At 37.0% G+C, this 18,993-nt stretch overlaps 1 protein-coding gene across 2 annotated transcripts in view; it reads right to left on the bottom strand.

The window, feature by feature from the left end:
• c2cd2 (C2 calcium dependent domain containing 2) overlaps positions 1–14,853 on the bottom strand; it is a 55,332-nt gene extending 40,479 nt beyond the window's left edge. For both annotated transcript variants that reach the window (XM_088320771.1, XM_088320772.1), the window contains exons 1-3: positions 14,043–14,853; positions 5,333–5,428; positions 4,407–4,526 (exon numbers count right to left, since the gene is read on the bottom strand). In XM_088320771.1, coding sequence (XP_088176897.1) covers positions 4,407–4,526; positions 5,333–5,428; positions 14,043–14,321 — 495 coding nt within the window. In that variant the 5' untranslated portion in view covers positions 14,322–14,853. The remainder of the gene's footprint in view (positions 1–4,406; positions 4,527–5,332; positions 5,429–14,042) is intronic.
• Between the last annotated feature and the right edge of the window lie 4,140 nt (positions 14,854–18,993).

The raw sequence follows: 18,993 nt of genomic DNA on the forward strand, positions 1-18,993 counted from the left end.
AACCTGTTGTATTTCTTAATGTGTTAACTTGAAAATCTCTGGTATTATCACTGATATCCTTCGAAATCCACAACAGGGGGGAAATGTCAAAGCTAATCATATTTAGTTAATTGTGTATTTCTCTGTCTTCTATGTTACAAAAAATCCTGATGAGCTTGACTGCTGTTTTGTACCATTTTTGAACCGAAAGATATGACATCGTTTGTTATTACTACGCATGTGCGAACTTTGAACCGTAGACGTATGTGTGACGTCACTGATACTTTCTGCGCATGCGCACTTTTTGAACAAAACCCGAATGCACCGCGGGAAACTTGTGAGACGGTGAGACTTTTTGAATCCGTCTGCCCACTGCGCAGTGAAATAAATTCTAAAACTACATTTGCCTCTCTTACTGATCACTCCAGTTTAACCTATTACGAAAATATTAACCCTAACACAAACTGTTAGCAAAAAAAAACCCAGTTGAGCTGGTGATCTCAGAGTTATTTTTCATATGACTGGAAAGTTTTTATTACTTTTATTTTTCTTCATTTAATGCATGGTCTGTCGAGTCAGACTGCCGAGAAACATGGCAGAAATTTCAAGCATTTTCAACCACTTCACCCAAAATTGAAGCATTTTTATGACCTTAAAAACAGAACATTAAATTTCAAGCATTTTCCCGGATTTCAAGAACCCATACGAACCCTGTATATAGACAGAAATATGTCTTTAGGCCTATAAAACCAACCAGGGGCGTGACTGTTCTTTTATTTGCAAAACACTATTCATGGCAAGATGGAGATTTTTGTTATTGTGGATACATGAACAGGAGCTAGCAGGAGATGCTGTCATAGAGAGCAGAAGTCGCTGTCTATTTACAAGGACCTACAACTTGAGGCAGTGTCAACAAAGGAGGAGTGATCTTTGGGTAAACCTGGAATGGATTTCAAGGCCAGCCATGGATGCTTTGAGAATATTAAGAGGACCGGTACACACTATGGTATAGCAAGGGGAAGCAGTGAGTGCAGGTTACAAAGAGTTTACACAGGGCTTTGCTTAATTAAATATAATAGAGAAAATAAAAACAGTGTTCTGTAAAAACGCTTTGTGTGTAAGATCATTTAAAGTTACAATAACTAAGTGGACAAAAAGTGATTACGTATCCTTAACAATCTCTAGTGCTCAATTATGAGACCACGCGTAAGCATCTGTTACGCTGACTCCCTACATGTTAAGTGCTCATAACAAACTCATTTTATTTCATCATTATCGTCTTATTCATCGTATTATTGTATTTTCATGTTCAATTACTATTTGAATGTGTACTTAGTGATCAGGAAGATGTGTTTTACAGCTAATTAGGGTTAAGTTGGATGCCGGTGTAATTATTTTTTATTTATTTCATATCGGAAAAATGTGCTTGTTACTTGAGCAATCCAAGATACAAGCACAATCCTGGAACAAATGAAGCTTGTATGTAGAAGTACCACTGTTGACATTACAGCTTTTAATCCTGACTGGAGAGTTCTAGCCTCTCACTCATGTTGTATTTATGGTACAAAGAGCTCAGAGTGTGCCGAGGTGTGACAAGCCCCTTATTGGTTTAAAAATAATCTTGATACAAGTGGGTTAGCCTGCATTCATGATCTTAAAGTGAACCTAAATACAGGATAAAAGCTTAGTGAACCTAAAATGAGACTTCACCCCTTGCTGTTGAGTTACAGGAGGGAAGATAAACTAAGAACATAAACGCGTTACAATTCATGGCTACTGTGCTAAATTGAGAAACTGAATCATGAAAAGGATATCTTGTTTCAAACGCTATTTATCAAGGTGAACATATCCTAATGCTGAGAAAAAATAAATGGAATTTTAAACGATTTAATTGTGAAATGTGTTGACAGAATGACAGAATTAATACCGGTATTTACCCTGACAAGCTAAAAGACACAAATTAAAAGGACCACATGTATTATATGACCACTAGATGTTGATGCATGGTGTGGTGCAACCACAAACAAGTGCTCAAAAGCACAAGAAAGAATACATTTACGGGGATTCTAAGTGACGAAAACGCGTAATTTTTTGTAATCCCCCCAGCTTTTGACATGTTTTTTCGGTGTACCCTTAACAACAAGAATACAGACAAGCATGTCAGCTACCTATTGGTGAGCCTCATGTAATGTAAAATTAATTCTTATTTCTCGACTCAGGACTATTTAAAAGGTATATTTTTGCTTATTATTCAACTCAATGTTGTTATTTTTTATGATTTTTTTTTACCACTTTTCTTTTTTCTTTGTGTTATCATTTTCTCACCCTCTTTTTCACGTTTTTCTTTTCCTCTCTTTGTCTATTCTGTATTACCGAGTACACAAAGAGAAAGATGTTGCGGTTTGATCTCTGAGTTTCTATAGTTTGCTTGCTTTCTTGTACTTTGTAGCACTGGTTTTTGGCTGTACCAAACAATACAGGAACATAACGTGGTCAAATATTACACAGTGTCCCTTTAAATGACTCATCAATATCAAGAACAATCATATGAATTAAGTTGGCTAGATTTGTGGCCATGATAATGATGATTTCACTATTTTTTGTGCATTTGCCAACCCATACTGTTACCTCAACTATGTAATCTATTCAAACTTTAAAAATAAAAAAATCAAAAAAAATCTGTTAAGGTTAACATCAATACATTTTCATAAAGTGACAAAACACAAAATTCTGTTTTCTAGGACATTAAGCTTGAGGCACATGATTGGCTCAAAATGGCTGTTTTTCCCCCCTGATTCTATACTCGTACCTGAGCATAATACGAGGACTTACTAACAGTTTGGGAAAAAACAATTTATAAATAACTCTGTGACTTAACAAGATTATTTTTCTAGTAATTGGGTAATGTAACTACAGTAATTATTTATTCCGCTGTTACGACACCATTACGGTTACTGACGGTCAAAAGCGGTGCGTTACGTAGTTTGTGTGTGTTTACGTATGTTTATGTATGTTTTGTGTGTGTTTACGTATGTTTATGTACATTTTGTGTGTGTTTACGTATGTTTATGTACGTTTTGTGTGTGATTACGTATGTTCATGTATGTTTTGAGCATGTTTATGTACGTTTTGTGCGTGTTTACATATGTTTATATACATTTTGTGTGTTTACGTAGGTTTTGTGTGTCTTTACATAAGTTTTATCTGTTCACATACATTTTTGCGCGTGCGTTCTTGTACATTTTTGTGCATGTTTACGTAAGTTTAAGTGCGTATTTTACGTACGTTTTAGTGCGCGTTTATGTATGTATTAAAGCGTGTTTAGATACATTTTAGTGCATGTTTATGTACATTTTTGGCCGTGCCTCGGAGTACGTTCAGGTACATTTTGTGTGTGTTTTTGAACATTTTTGTGTGTATTCTGTACGATTTGTGATTAGGTATGTTTTTGTACGTGTTTTCGTAAGTTTTTTGCGTGCATTTCTGTACCTTTTTTGTGCGTTTATTAACATTTTTGTGTGTAATTCTGTACGATTTGTGTTAACGTATGTTTTGAGTGTGTTTATGTACATTTTTTATGTAATTAGGTACGGGTTTACGTATATTTTTGTGCGGGTTGTGGAACGTTTTTGTGCATGTTTATATACAATTTTGTGCATCTTTATGTGCATGATGATTTTTTTTTTTATATTGTTCAATGTTTATATTTGTTGCACTTCAAGTGTAGGATAAATCTGTTGCTGGTCACGTGTAATAAATATTACAAGGTTCTATAACACAACCATCTGTCTGTTCTTCTCTATACTCAGAATGTTAAATTTTTTTGACATACAACTTATTTTTAAAGGAGCAGAAATAGTTACTTTCCCTGGTAACGAGTTATTTTGACTATAGAGTAATTCAGTTACTGACTAAGTTACTTTTTGGAAGAACTAGTGAGTAACTATAGCTAACTACTTTTTTGAAAGTAATGTGCCCAACACTGCTTGCTAAGTATGAGTTTCACCACATGAGGCAAAGCTGGTCTACTACTAAATTGAAAAAAAAAACTTTATGCATGGAATGCACAGACATTTTTAGGGGGTGCGTTACATATTGGTAAAAAAAAAAATTTAATAAGAGGAACCGAATGTGAGTGATTTTTAAATTATTTTTTGACTTGATTTCTTGACCAATACATTTCTCTTCTTTATTAAGCTGTACAGTACATGTTATATTAAGCTCATATTAGCATGGTAGCATATAATGCAGAGAGTCGTCAATCGTGATTATTTGTGTGACAATTAATCGTCTCCAGAAGTTCCTAATTGAGACAGCCCTGGCGGAATATTACATTGAAGACAATCTCAAATTAAACCACACCATTCACACTGTGAAAAACATTCAGATCTTCTCTTTGCTGTAAAGGTGAACTTTGGCACATTTACCTGCAGTTCCAGCGGGGAAATATTCACTGTGTATTTACAAACATCCGCTAACAGTGACGTGGCTGTGGACACTCCAAGAGAGAACTGAAGCTTTTCACCTACGACACGACAGCACGCAACCTGTCGGGAGGGAAGAAAGTAAGCCACTACAAAGACATACATTCAACAACTATGTATGACGGAGCTCTGTATATCCCGCAATAAAATTATTCTGTAAAAGCAACTTGGTTAAGATTTTGATTAAACCCTGTGTAGTGTTGGTACTTTAAACATTACAAAAGAACTTTTCCCGACAACGAGAACTGTAACACGTTAATAATACCATTTTGTTACTGAACTGCAGTTAGTAAATGGAGCATTACTGTGTTACTCATTTAATGCAGATAACAAATTGCAACGTTCTCAGACTACTGATTAACATTAAATCACTCATATTATCACATAAAATCCACCAGCTCCAATCAGTGGGCATGTTTATATCTACCTACAAAATACAAGTAAATACAATTATGGTGGCACCCTCTCAAGCACAGAGTACGAGAATGCTAAATTTCTCGTCATGCAGATATTTTACCTACCGTATATATTCACATATAAGCCAAATTTACAACTATAAAATAAAAAGGTGAACGCGAGCACCATGTTAGAGACCCATGCACCGTATCATACAGTGAGATCTCGCTGTCAAATACAAACTGTCCCTTTAAAGACAGCACACAACAAAGGTATGTTTTTGGAATGACCCTGACAACAAACCATTTAACGGTTCTTCCAAAATACACAGATGTTTGCACTGAAAATAGAAATATAGAAAATGTTTTGACTTTTCGTATTATGCTAAAGAAAATAAAGAGCTCTCCCTAAATGTTAATTTGCAATTAGCAACTATGCTGTATCCAACCATGGAATAATTATTTCATAGATACCTTGTTTTTAGCTGATTTCTTAAAGTAGGACACTTCGCTGATAAAGAGCTCAGATGCTTCGATGTCATCTTCACCGAAGGTCAGAAAATGGGGACTCTGCGTAAGAAAAAAGAGGAACAGTCAAAATACTGAAAAGGGAAAATACCTGAGCTGTCTTTTAAGAATGTTTGAGACCATTTTCACAAACAAAATGTGTAATACTCATCAATACAAGTATTGATAATTATTGTCAGGCAATTAAGAGAATAGAACATACATCTATTCGTTTATTAAACAAACGTATTAATTCTTCTTTTTATTTATTTATTCTACAGGTAGAACAACAAACTGAATTCCGATTTATGGGTGTTATAGAGTAAATGAACAAAAGGTGTGCAGTTTTTGAGCTAGCTATCTGAGTACCTTTTTAGCTTTGAAGCTAGCTCTCTTCCTACCTTTTTAGCTTTGTAGCTAGCCATCTTCATATTTCCTTAGCTATATAGCTAGCATTTTACATTTTTTGCATAATATCTAGCTAACATTTTAACTTTTTGCCATTTTAAAGTCTAAATATTGGCTTACTTTCTAGCTGACTATCTAATTTTGGCTATTTAGTTAACTATTACTCTTTTAGCCAGATATTTGGCTCGCTTTTTGTTTACCTATTGCCCTATCTAGCTAACTACTAAGCTACGTTTTAGCTATTTAGCAATCTGCCTATCTAAGTTGCTGTATCAGAAATTCATATTAAAGTGGGTGCCCTTTGCGATAATTGGTAACAAAAAGTAGCTTGACGCTTGATAAAGGTTGGAGAATCCTGCTGTAGATGTTATTAGGCACTATTTTTACACGTGAAACACAGAAAAGCATTTGCTTGTTTAAAACCGGAAGTTGCAAACTTTTACCGTCATCTAATGCAATCATTGGGGAGGTTTATTCACGAACAAAGTCTCGCTTAAAGATAAAGCAGACATAGACTAAAATACTAGTCTCAACTCGAGATTTTTGTTGTTGTTTAAATGGAGGAAAAGGGGTATATTAAAAAATAATTCAGAAATCACTTTTAAGCGGAGAAAAACTTTAGTCAAATGCATAAACGAGTGCTGGCCAAACTATGGCCCGCAGGACACGTGCAGCCCGGCAGGCTTTTTAATCCAGCCCTCCAAACCAAACTGGTCAAAATACAGTATAGTAAATAAATTACTAGGTATAAAAGCATGTTTTTTGGTGCCATCTTTATCCCCATTGTGTCTTTGTGAGTCTAGAACTAAAATACTACTAAAGAAACAAAACAAAATGACTGCACAACAAATTTACTGCTTAAAAACATTTTTTTGCTTTCATTCTGAAAAATAAAATGCTATAGAAATACTACTACAGTAAACTATAATACAGAACTACTACTACAAAAATATTACCCAAAAATTATTACAATTATACAGTTAAAGTAATATTACAAAAATACTAAAGAAATATGACAAAATACTACAATAGAAAGACTACAAAAATACTTCAAATACTTTGACATAAATAATTAAAACAAACATTGCATTAACACAACACATATATACAACTACTGATGTATCACAAGAGGAATATTACAAAATACTACAGACTAAAAATATTCCATAATGGAAATACAATAAGAATACTACAGAATTACTACAGAAATACTAAAAGAAAATAGTACTGCAGAAACACTGCAAAAATAAAGCTTCAGTAATACTACAATGGTACTACAGAAATCTGACAACCCAGAAATACTTTCTGCACTTTCTGGACAAATTTCAACATGTTACCTAGTGTTCTCTTTTATTGATGTTTACTATGTTTTGTGTACAGTTACCCAATGCTAAATCATTTGCACATTGGTCATCCTGGAAGGGGGATTACCACTTGTGAGGCCCCTTCTCAAGGTTTCGTATTTTCCTCGTGCTGTGGTTTGGAGTTTTTCCTTGCCCGCATGCTGTTGTAAGATCAGGGGATGGTGTAATTGTAATTCTGTGCAGTCCATTAAGACATCTTGTGATTAAGGGCTATACAAATAAATGTGACCTGACTTGAAATATTACAGAAATACTGAAAAAATACCACTACATTAAAATCACAAAACTAAATATCAAATGTAGCGCTTATTTTGCTCTAATTGTGAGTGTTTCAAAAGCCATTTGATGAAGCTAATCAATTTGAAAACAAATATAAAAAAATATAAAATGTAGATGTCTGCATGTATATTTATTCATAAATGAAAAAAATGGACAAGTCTCCAGGATTGGCCCTCAGGCTAAATTTTTTAACCCAATGTGGACCCCAAGTCAAGTAGTTGCCCACCCCTGGCATAAACTGTAGTATTGGTGAGTATGTACAATTTTTACATAAAATTCCCTTTCGCTGCAAGAAATGACCAAATGACCAATACGTTTTCTAGAAATACTTTAAAAAAAAAAAACAATGGAATATTTCTCCTAAGTGTGGAATTTAGTTCATAGTAACTTATTAGTTCTTTAATTTATGGTTTCTATATGTTAAACGGACACTAGTATCAGCTACAAGAATTATAAAAGAGCTGGTATCGGCGCCCATACCCAGTATCGATACACACTGATTTCTAAGTCTATAATTAAAAATGCACATAAATGCAAATAGCTATCACGACATTAAAATCACGTGCACAGCTATTGAATAATTTATTTTAAAGTAAACCTCATATACCGTATTTTCCGCACTATAAGGCGCACCGGGTTATAGGGCGCACCCCGAAAAAATAGTTTTTGGTCCTATTTTTGACATACATAAGACGCACCAGATTATAAGGCGCTACAATGGGAACGTCGACAAAACAGTCAGATAGTTCAGTCCAACTTATTACCCCCTTAACATTCCGAAAGCTTGCAAAGACGCAAATACGTGTCATGAACAAGTGCGGATGCGGTGTCCGTACGATGTCACTCAAATGCATCGTTCCGTCATTTGGAAGGTTAAAGTCTTGTGATTCAAGAAATGACAACCATTCCTTAGTATCTATTTTCTTTTTCGCTCGCAACTTTACTGTGCATATGACAATAAACACATGGAATTGAGTTTAATTTAAAAATAGACACTCCATTCCATCCATTATCTGCACCGCTTATCACAGAAACATCGAGTTCAGTCTGAAACAAGATACAGGGACAATATAAAACCCGGAGTAGCTCACCGAAGTCGTTGTGTTCATAATAATGTGCAGCCAATGAGGGTAGTAAATCCAGGAGAATAAAATATTTAAAAATACAGAATAGAAAAAAATGCTTTCTCTATGCCGTCTGCCACGTGTATACACATTCATCTTTTTCGGCCAATTGCAGGCTTTGTTTCGCCGTTTAAGCCAATGCCAGCCTGTAAATGATAAAAAAGATCCGCCCCTTGACCTCCGAATAACTTTAGCCAATAGTGATCGATTCGACTGATGATTGACACATCTTTTTCGGCCAATTGCAGGCTTTGTTTTGCCGTTTAAGCCAATGCCAGCCTGTAAATGATAAAAAGAATCCGCCCCTTGACCTCCGAATAACTTTAGCCAATAGTGATCGATTCAAATGATGATTGACACATTGGTTAGCCAATGAAACGCCGGTAAATAAATCCCAGCATACACCGCGTACTACTTGGCGTTCGGGGGAAAATCTAGTCGGCGGCTGCAAGTTAGTTGGAAAACTTTGCAATTTTAAAATTGATCCATAAATAAGTATTATAAGGCGCATGGTCAGCTTTTGAAAAAAATAAAGGCTTTTAGGTGCGCCTTTATAGTGCAGAAAATACGGTACTTAAATATTGGTTTTGAGCACTGGCATTTGAATGGGAGTACCAGTAACCATTCGATTAAAAAAAAAAAACATGTTTGTTTTTTTAATATTGGACACCTGCAAAAGAGATTACATAGGATGACAGTTTGTTATTTTGACTATTACGTAATTGTCACGATTAACCATTCATCAGGGTTTGTACACCTTTTTCATGGCCAAATTCAAGCACGTCTTTAGCACTTTCAAAGACATTTTTTCTAGTGTCAAAAGTACATTTTTTATTGACGTTGAGGACTAAAAAAGGTTTCTATCTTGCAGCTAGCACATACTTATATACTCCTGGTTGAGCTGTTCCTATCTATGATCTACAATCTTTTCGTGTCAATGGGGTACTATAAACTAACATGAATTCTGCCATCCTGCTTCAACAATACACACACAGCTTGGCTACGTCACACAAAAAATTAGCCAAATCTGGACTCATTTGAAAGGTATTGATTAAAACAGAGAGCGTTCAATCTTTTATTCGACTACTGATCTTTTGCTATTTGTTTTAAATTTTTCTTGCATGTTTTTAGAGGATGATGAAATGAAATGATCTGCGTCTCAATTGGTTAAAACAAAATAGTAAAAGTTAATTTGCATTTTATCATTTATTTAAAGCACTGAGGAGTAAATATATGCAATTTTTATTTTTTGTTTTGCATTTGAAGGGGTGTTGACTTGCATTATCGCCATTTATTGTTAACGAGTTTAGATGAACCTCAGTTATTACTTTCTTTCCTTAATGGTATTTTGACAAGGCAAAAGCCCACGTCCCACTAAAAACACATCCACACATCACTTTTGGATCCCGATCCACCAGTTTAAAAACACAGACCTAGGATGTATAATAAAAATCTGGTTCAGAGGTCTTTAAGAACAGGTTGGCCTTTCTTAGCTGAAAGCCTCTCTCCCTGTCCTCATTGTGGGTTAAACATCCATTGATGGCTTCTCTCCTTATTTTGAGTGTCTACTATAGTTTAAGCCTATCACCATTATACCCAACTATCTGATAAATGTAAATTCTGGAATATGATAATGATTTAAAACCTGTGTCGAACTCATGGCCTGTGGGACAAATCTGGCCCGCCGCATCATTTTATGAAGCCCGCGAGAGCTTAAAATGTCAGAGTTTCTAAAAACAGGTCAAAAGAGTGCTTTGACCAACAACTACATTTCCCACGATGCATGTCGGCTACGATATCCCAAAGCGACAGCTCAGCGCCACAGGACATCAGTGTTTCATATCAATGACAATGAGTGAAGTTGAAAAAAATAAATGATCAGAAAAACTCCAACAGAATTGTATTTTTTGTTATCCAGTGATATCTTTACATACGAGTTTGTTCCCGGATCATGCTCATATTTCGAGACAATTTTCCCAATACAGTACAAAATAACTGAAAAACAATGAATTCATTAATTCAAACCTTAGTCGCTATACAATTCATCTCCTGATCACTAAAAACACATTCAACTAGTACCTGAACATAAAAGTACTATCATAAGATAAATGATGAAAAATTGACTTTGAATCCCTCGTCTTTAGTGGTAATGTCTGAAAATTCTCATAACTTGGATTTTCTCTCACATGTCGGACCAAAATCTTTGCTTAGAAGACATCTAGTATTCAGAATACCTTATAACTGGAGTATATTGTATGTAGTAGTATAAATGTATTTTATTTGAAACATATTAGATACGTGGTGTGACATATTTTCAACATAACTGTAACACTTGTGACTTCAACAATTAATAAATTCAGGGTTAACACACATTTTCCATGGCCAAATTCAAGCACTTTTAAAGGACCTTTAATGACATTTTTTCAATGTGTCTAGTGTCAATAAAAGAATAAAATCCAGTGTGAATCATGTATTTTGCAGATCTACAAATATAATCCTGCATGTACATATATCAAAACATATCATTTGTAGATCTTGAGTAAATCATGAATCTATTTGTACATCTGACAAATATGTGAGTAAATATTTTTGAGGCAAATCTCTCACTCTCTCTGTAATGGGTAAAATGATATGCAGCGCATATTTTTTAGTTGCAAGAAGTTTAGATGCCCATTATGAATACAAATTCCTTGCAGTAATACACATTTCTAAGTGCCCTGTTTAGGAGTAGCATACACCTGTCCTCCTGTGCGCCACCAATAGCGGCACGCATTCATAGGAGAATGCCATTCAAACTAAATCAAATGCCGTTAATCGCAAGGGAAGAATTGCCAACAGAGTCGAGCTGGCATTATTTTAAGACAGAAACATGGTAACAATTTCAAGCATTTAAAAGCACTTCACACTCTAAAATTCAATCACTTTCATTAATAAAAATATATTCAAATTCAAGCATTTTCAAGGATTTCAAGCACCCGAGAGTTAGGTTACATGAAGGAGTAGTTATTTGACATACCACATACAATTAATTTATTTTACAAGAGACATCAGGCCCTTTGAGGACAGCCATCATGCCAGAGGTGTACAACCTACGGCCCGAGGGCCACATGCAGCCCCCAAAGCTTTTTTACCCAGCCGGCCAAACAAAAATCGTCAAATTATAAAGACAATATATATAATCGTACATAAAGCACTACTAAGAAAAAAATGTTTTCCAGGTGCCAACTTTGTTCCCATTGTCCCTGAGTGTGTCTACAACAGAAATATTATTACAGAAATACGAAATTACTCCAAAACTAAATATAAAATCAAGTGCTTAAAAACAGGGACCTAATATATTATTTTGCTTTAATTCTGAAAAGAAAAAAACAACAAATACAAGAAAATACTACTACAATTATACTATGATACAAAAATACAACGAAAGAAATACTACTACAAAAATACTACGGTTATACTCCAAAATACTTTGGATTTGCTTTATACGTACTTCTGCAGAAATACTACAAAATGACTACTAAAGTAATACTAAAACACAAAAATACAACAACAGAAATCTCAACAAAAATAGTACAGTAATTTGACAAAAAACTACAAAAGAACTACAAAAATTCAGCTATGGAAATACTACAGAAATATTATGAAAATAATTCAATGGGAAAACTACCAGTACTTGAAAAATACTAAAAATAAATACGACAGTAATACTACAAGACTAAATAAATTTAGTGCTTTGATCAAGGACCTAATAAATTATTTTGCTTTGAATGTGACCGTTTCAAAACCAGTTTGATAAAATGAATCTATTTTAAAAAATTTAAAAAATTCAAAATAACGTGGGCAACACGGCGGTGGAGTGGCTAGCGCGCAGCCCCACGGTGCAGAGGTCCAGGTTTCAATTACAGCTTTCGCGGCCTCTCCGTTAGCGCATGCATACCTGTCAACCTGTACGTTTTTGCCGTACAAAGTACGTTTATTATGCATTTTAAGACGTGTACGATGTACGAGAAAATCTGTAAGGAAAAACGCAAATTTGTCAATTATGGGTACCATCAGGTATACACCGACTATCACAAAACGGCAAATCAATCAAGTTGAACGAGTTTGCCGCGGTAGCCTCTATCCTCTGTATCGTTTTTTTTTGTTGCAAACGAAGCGAGCGTTTGATACTACTTTGCACATGTGTATGCCGCTGGAGTGCCTAATTTTGACTCCCCTGCAGGTATAGCGCATGTGCGGCTCAGTTCTGAGGTCATGAGATTGAACCTTCCTGTGTGGAGTTTGCATGTTCTCCCTGTGCCTAGATGGGTTTCCTCCGGGTTCTACGGTTTCTTCCCAATGGTTATTTGATTGGTCATAATTGTCCTTAGTGTGAATAGGAGAGTCATCTGCCTCTGTGTGTCATGCGACTGACTGGCAACCAGTTCAGGGTGTCCCCTGCCCACTGCCCCTAGATTTGGGGGATGGGGTCCATCACACCCATGACCCTTGTGAGGATAAGTGGCGCAGAAAATAGACAGACAAATGAAACATATAAACGTCTGCATGGCATGCATATTTTTTGATGAATAAGAAAACGCATCTGCCCCTTGGCCAAATTGTTTATCCCCGACTCCAAATGATTGCCCACCCCTGCTTTACGTTGATGTGACCCCTGGTGAAAATGAGTTTGACAGCCCTAATGCATACCTGTCAACCTGTACGTTTTTGCCGTACAAAGTACGTTTATTATGTATTTTAAGACGCGTACGACGTACGAGAAAATCTGTTCGGAAAAACGCAAATTTGTCAATTATGGCTACTATCCGGTATACATCGACTATCACGAAACGGCAAATCAATTAAGTCAAAAGAGTTGGCCGCGGTAGCCTCTATCTCGTTATCGTTTTTTTTCCGTTGCAAACGAAGCGAGCGGTTTGATGTAGTGAAAGGAAGTCTGTCTCTTTTTAGAGAACCGGCTTTTTGGGCTCAACTCGTTAAAGAGCTCTCAAACGGCTCACTTGCTTTGATGCATTATATTACGAATTATTATGTTGTATAAAGAAGTTAAGAAAAAAAGGAAGTTATAAAATGAGAAAATGAAAAAAGACAGGTTTGCGGTTATCCCTTCAATCAGTATATTGCCAACAATAATTGAATGCAGAAAATGAATTCATAATTTGAATTAAAAAAATGTATTATTCTACTTAATTATATTTGCATGTATTTTTTCCTTCTACCGTAAACGTCCAAGCTACTTCATTTTGAAACTTTATTTATAATAAACCTCATTCATGTAGAGCAACCCAATATCTCAAAACAAAATGTTAATTAACAATATATATGATATAACGAAACACATGTAGAATATAACATGTTAAACGACATAAATAAACACGTTTGAAAAAAAAATATGGTGTAAGATTATTTTGTATTTTGTAAGGGAAAATACGACAGTTTGTAAGGGCATGGAGCCCTGGAGGTTGACAGGTATGCTAATGTAGAAGAAAGTCAACAACTTACCCCAGTGCTTTCTTGCGATTTAGCGTTCAATGCGTCCCACCAAGCTCCTCTCCACTGACTTTTCCAGCTTTGGAGTGACAGCGCCCATCCCAACAGAGAGGCGGCTTCCTCCTCCTTCGCCGCATTGTCCTCTACAGTCTTCTCCGACCATGTTGCCCTTAGTTTAAAATACTGTACAAAATACAGTAGCAGGGTAACCAGGGAAGCAATAAAAAGTGTGACCATACATAGCCACTGCAGATCATTCAGACCAAAATATGAACTTTCCAGATCGGACATTCTTTGACTGCGGCTTACTTAACACGCCTCAAATGAGAATTCGTCTTGCATTTAAAAGAACGAGGCAATTATGACTCTTGACTAATATTAACAGGGTTGCACTCATTCCCCCAAGATAAATGATGCATTTTGTCCATTTTTCCCTTTGGAGATAAGTCAATCCAAGCCCCTGATAAAAACGGGGAGAGCTTTTTCGAACTCCTGAGAATGTCTCTTGTCAGGCGAGCGCGCATAATAATACACGTCCCGTCAATTGCTCTGTTAGCTTAGTTGGCTAATCCCGGCTAAGGTTCGCGTAACCAGCTCATTAGCAGCATGGACTGACAAACTTTCCCCTAAAAGGCATTACATCCGAAGTCCTCGGTGAGGCGCCGGAAGACGGTCTCCATTTTTTAAAAGAAGACACGTCAGGTGGAAGAAGTGAAGAGAGACACTGCCCCCGATCGGGTGCTTCCGTCCCTCCTCTTGACTAGATTTGGATTTGCTGCGTAACTCTACCACAAGTTACCGATCCGCGATTCCCCGAAGTAGAGATGTGGCGGAAACTGTAAGTCCCATAATGCAACGCGAGATGCAGGCGATAGTTGGCATTGATGTGTCGTTCGCGAACGCAACGGCTTTACGTACCGACTCTATTTGTGACAGGATGAGTCGGAAACCACACATCACACGCATTCAGTTCAAGTATCAAAGAGCATTCTGCAACTGCTGGATCGTAAGTCACTTCGCATACTTTAATTTTCACTAGTCTTACCACACTTACATTCAGTATTGGGCACGTTACTTGAAAAAAGTTTGAACAATTTTTATTGACACTTTTAACAGCAATTAAACACATTCATAATTTCATTATATCATATTCTAACAATATGAGGTTTGAACATTTTTTATCGACACTTTTAACAGCAATTAAATACTTTCACAATTTCATTTTATCATCTCATCTCATCTCATTAGCTGCACCGCTTATCCTCAGTAGGGTCGCGGGGGGTGCTGGAGCCCATCCCAGCAATCATCGGGCAGTGGGCAGGGGACACCCTGAACTGTTTGCCAGCCAATCGCAGGGCTCCTTTTATCATATTCTAACAATATGAGGTTTGAACAATTTTTATCGACACTTTTAACAGCAGTTAACCAATGTGTACAGGGCAATACTATTGTGCAGGGGCACAGTAATTAGTTATTTACTTTTCTCAAAAAGTAACTGAGTTAGTAACTATCCATCCCCTCCATTATCTGCACTGCTTATCCTCAGTTGGACTGCGGGGGGTGCTGGAGCCCATTCCAACTATTTTCAGGCAGTGGGCAGGGGACACAGAGACAGACAACTCACTCGCTCGTTCACACCTAGGGACAATTTGAACCAGACATGGGACCAAGTCACACATGTGCAAGTCTCAAGTAAGTCTCAAGTCTTCACCTTCAAGTCCCAAGTAAGTCCCAAGTATTTTTTTCTTGGGCAAGTCAAGTCACAAGTCAAGTCCCGAGTCTTAGATTGCCAAGTCCAAGTCAAGTCACAAGTCATAAAAACAGCGACTCGAGTCGACTCGAGTCCAAGTCACTAAGTCTCAAGTCCCCATGTCTGATTTGAACCGACCAATTAACCTGACATGCATGTTTTTGGAATGTGGGAGGAAACCGGAGTGCCCGGAGGAAACCCACGCAAGCACGGCGTAGACATGCAAACTCCTCACAGGAAGGTTAGATCTCATGACCTCAGAACTGTACCGCACACATGCTAACCACTGTGCTGCTGTGCTGCCTGAGCGAGTAACTAAATAACTCTATGAATGGAGTTGTTGTTAGGGTTGAATCATAACTTCCAAATCTTAAATGTAAGAACAACATTGAAAAGTTCTATCTATGTCATGAATACCGATGTGAATCACCTGTGCCCGCTCTATTGGCGCCAACTGCTGCGGGCTCTGATTGGCTTCCTGTCCCTACTTAAACCCAGTCCTGTCAATCCCCCGTTGTCAGTACGTCTGCAAACCCCTGTTTATACAAGGCAAGCCTTTTTTGACCCTAAGTCCCGCCTGTCCCGTTTTTGCTCCTGTATGCCTCCAGCTACGATTTGTTTTGATCCCGACCACGTCTGCTCTCCCGTCCCGGCTAACGACCCATTTTTGATCCCGACTACGTCTATTCACAACCCCGACCACGCTTTTGCTCTCCCTGTCCTGGCTACCGACCTGTTTTTCCGTCCCTGACACCGCCATTGCTCGCTAAAGATCCACTTCTGTATTCGGATCACAATCCGAGTGCGAGAACGACTTGCATCCCGCGTCCAGCGAACACCGGATCGTGGGCCCAGCCCTTCCTCTTTCTTTCAATAAAACTTGTGGTAAACGATACGCAATTGGGTCCTGATTCCGTTCTGGCCCTGACAATCTACCTATAACCAGTATAAAACTATGGAGCAATCTCAATGAGGACCTGAAGCAAAGTAAAAATATCCATCAGTTCAAGAAAATGTAGAAATATCTGTTGCTTAGCAGGTACAAAAGAAAATGACCATGAAAAATTACTAGCGGATTTGATTTATGTATTAATCAGGCACAGGAACAAAAGGCAGAGAGCTCTAGATGTATGTAGGTATGAATGAATAAATGAATAAAACTTTATTTCGAATATGAGAAAACAAAAATAAAACAAAACAACACGTCAAAAAACAATGTGAACGTAACATGTTTAAAAAGGAACAGGAAGAATGCTTATTTGATCCTACCCCACTTCCTTAATAATTGTGTCTTATTGCTAAACATCCTGTGTATTTACATATGACAAAAACCTCAAGAATACAGATATTTACATAAGTTTCACTCCGTCATCATCATCATTATCATTACCGTTTCCATCCATTCTCAGCATACTATGTAATGAGAGTTTATTATAATAACAACATACCTGTCAACCTCCAGGGGTCCATGCCCGTACAAACTGTCGTATTTTCCCTTACAAAACACAAAACAATTTTAAACCAAATTTGTTTTTTCCGGAATGATGCATGATGGGAAAATCCCCAGGCGTCAGACACATGCGCACAGTAGCATCAAACCACTCGCTTCGTTTGCAACGAAAGAATCGATACAGAGATAGAGGCTACCGCGGCGAAGTCGTTAGACTTGATTGAATGGCCGTTTCGTGATAGTCGGTGTTTACCGGTGGTACCCATAATTGACAAATTTGCGTTTTTCGGTACAGATTTCCTTGTACGTCGAACACGTCTCAAAATAATAAACGTACTTTGTACGGCAAAAACGTACAGGTTGACAGGTATGGATGAGCCAGACCTCACCATTGATGGGCAGCGCCGTGTGACAATGCCAATATTGTGGAAAAACTATTTTGTTCCGGAATAATGAGTGTCACATCGTACACTACGCATTGCATCACTTGTGGCTTTCATATTGTTGTTGAGAAACAAAATTTGTAGCAATTATCTTGCGTCCTATGCTTTTGTCACATAATGAAGGCTCCTTGTCCCGAAAAGGACTGCATTCGTTTACTTTTTGTATCTATCTTCAGATTATTCATCTATTTAAACACATAAACAGCTAGATGGATAAAAATGATTTGGTTCCTTTAAAAATAAATAAATGATCTAAAATAAGTTACATAAATTAACAATGGTTCTCTTGAAAATACATAATTAAATAGAATGGTTTCATTAGAAACACATAAATACAGTATATAAACAGTACACAAGAATTAATCTTTAAAAAGAAAGGGTTTTCTTTTTAATCACAGGTAAATGATGCTTACTAAATATTTAACAGTCACCCTAATCTTATTTTTGTTCAAATTACCGGGCAAAAAACATCCACTTTAAATTTAAATTTGTAAATAAAGATATTTTGGAGGAAAAAAAAAAGTCGACATTTCTTGTAAACGAAACTACTACAATATCAACCATTGATGTGTAGTGCCTAATTTCGACTCCCCTGCAAAATCCTCCCCCCTCACGCAAACGCGCATTTGGCTGCGCTTCCAACAGTATTTATAAATATTTGAATATTTCTTGTTTTAATAAGCTAATTATATAGAATATGATTGCTATTGTCGGAAGCGCAGCAGAATGCGCGTTCACGCGAGGGGGGGAGGATTTTGCAGGGGAGTCGAAAGTAGGCCCTACAGCGGCAGACGCATGCGTACAGTAGCATCAAACGTTCGCTTCGTTTGCAACGGAAAAAAAACGATACAGAGATAGAGGCTACAGCGGAGAACTCGTTTGACTTGATTGATTTGCTGTTTCGTGATTGTCAGTGTATACCGGATGGTACCCATCATTGACAAATTTGCGTTTTTACGTACAGATTTTCTTGTACGTAGTACACGTCTTAAAATGCATAATAAACGTACTTTGTACGGCAAAAACGTACAGGTTGACAGGTATGTAACAATAATTCTCATTGGTGCTCATGGTGACAACTGACTGCTATGTAGTGTGTGTTTTCCGTCATATGAGTATCTCTGAACCTCCTGCCTTAGGGGGCCCACCCCCAGGCAGCAGGACCACCATTCTTGAGTGTCCTTAACTTTGCATTAAAAAGACAAGGTACAGGAGCTTGAGCCAGATACCTCCAGCATCAAAACTCCCACTTGTCTGCGCTAAGAAATGTGCAGTAATATCTGTTTTGTGTTCTAATTGAAAGTTATCTCGATGTGATTG

This window comes from Urocampus carinirostris, chromosome 17, assembly GCF_059441175.1.
Source record: "Urocampus carinirostris isolate Australia breed hairy pipefish chromosome 17, RoL_Ucar_1.0, whole genome shotgun sequence".
NCBI classification, from domain to species: Eukaryota; Metazoa; Chordata; class Actinopteri; order Syngnathiformes; family Syngnathidae; genus Urocampus; species Urocampus carinirostris.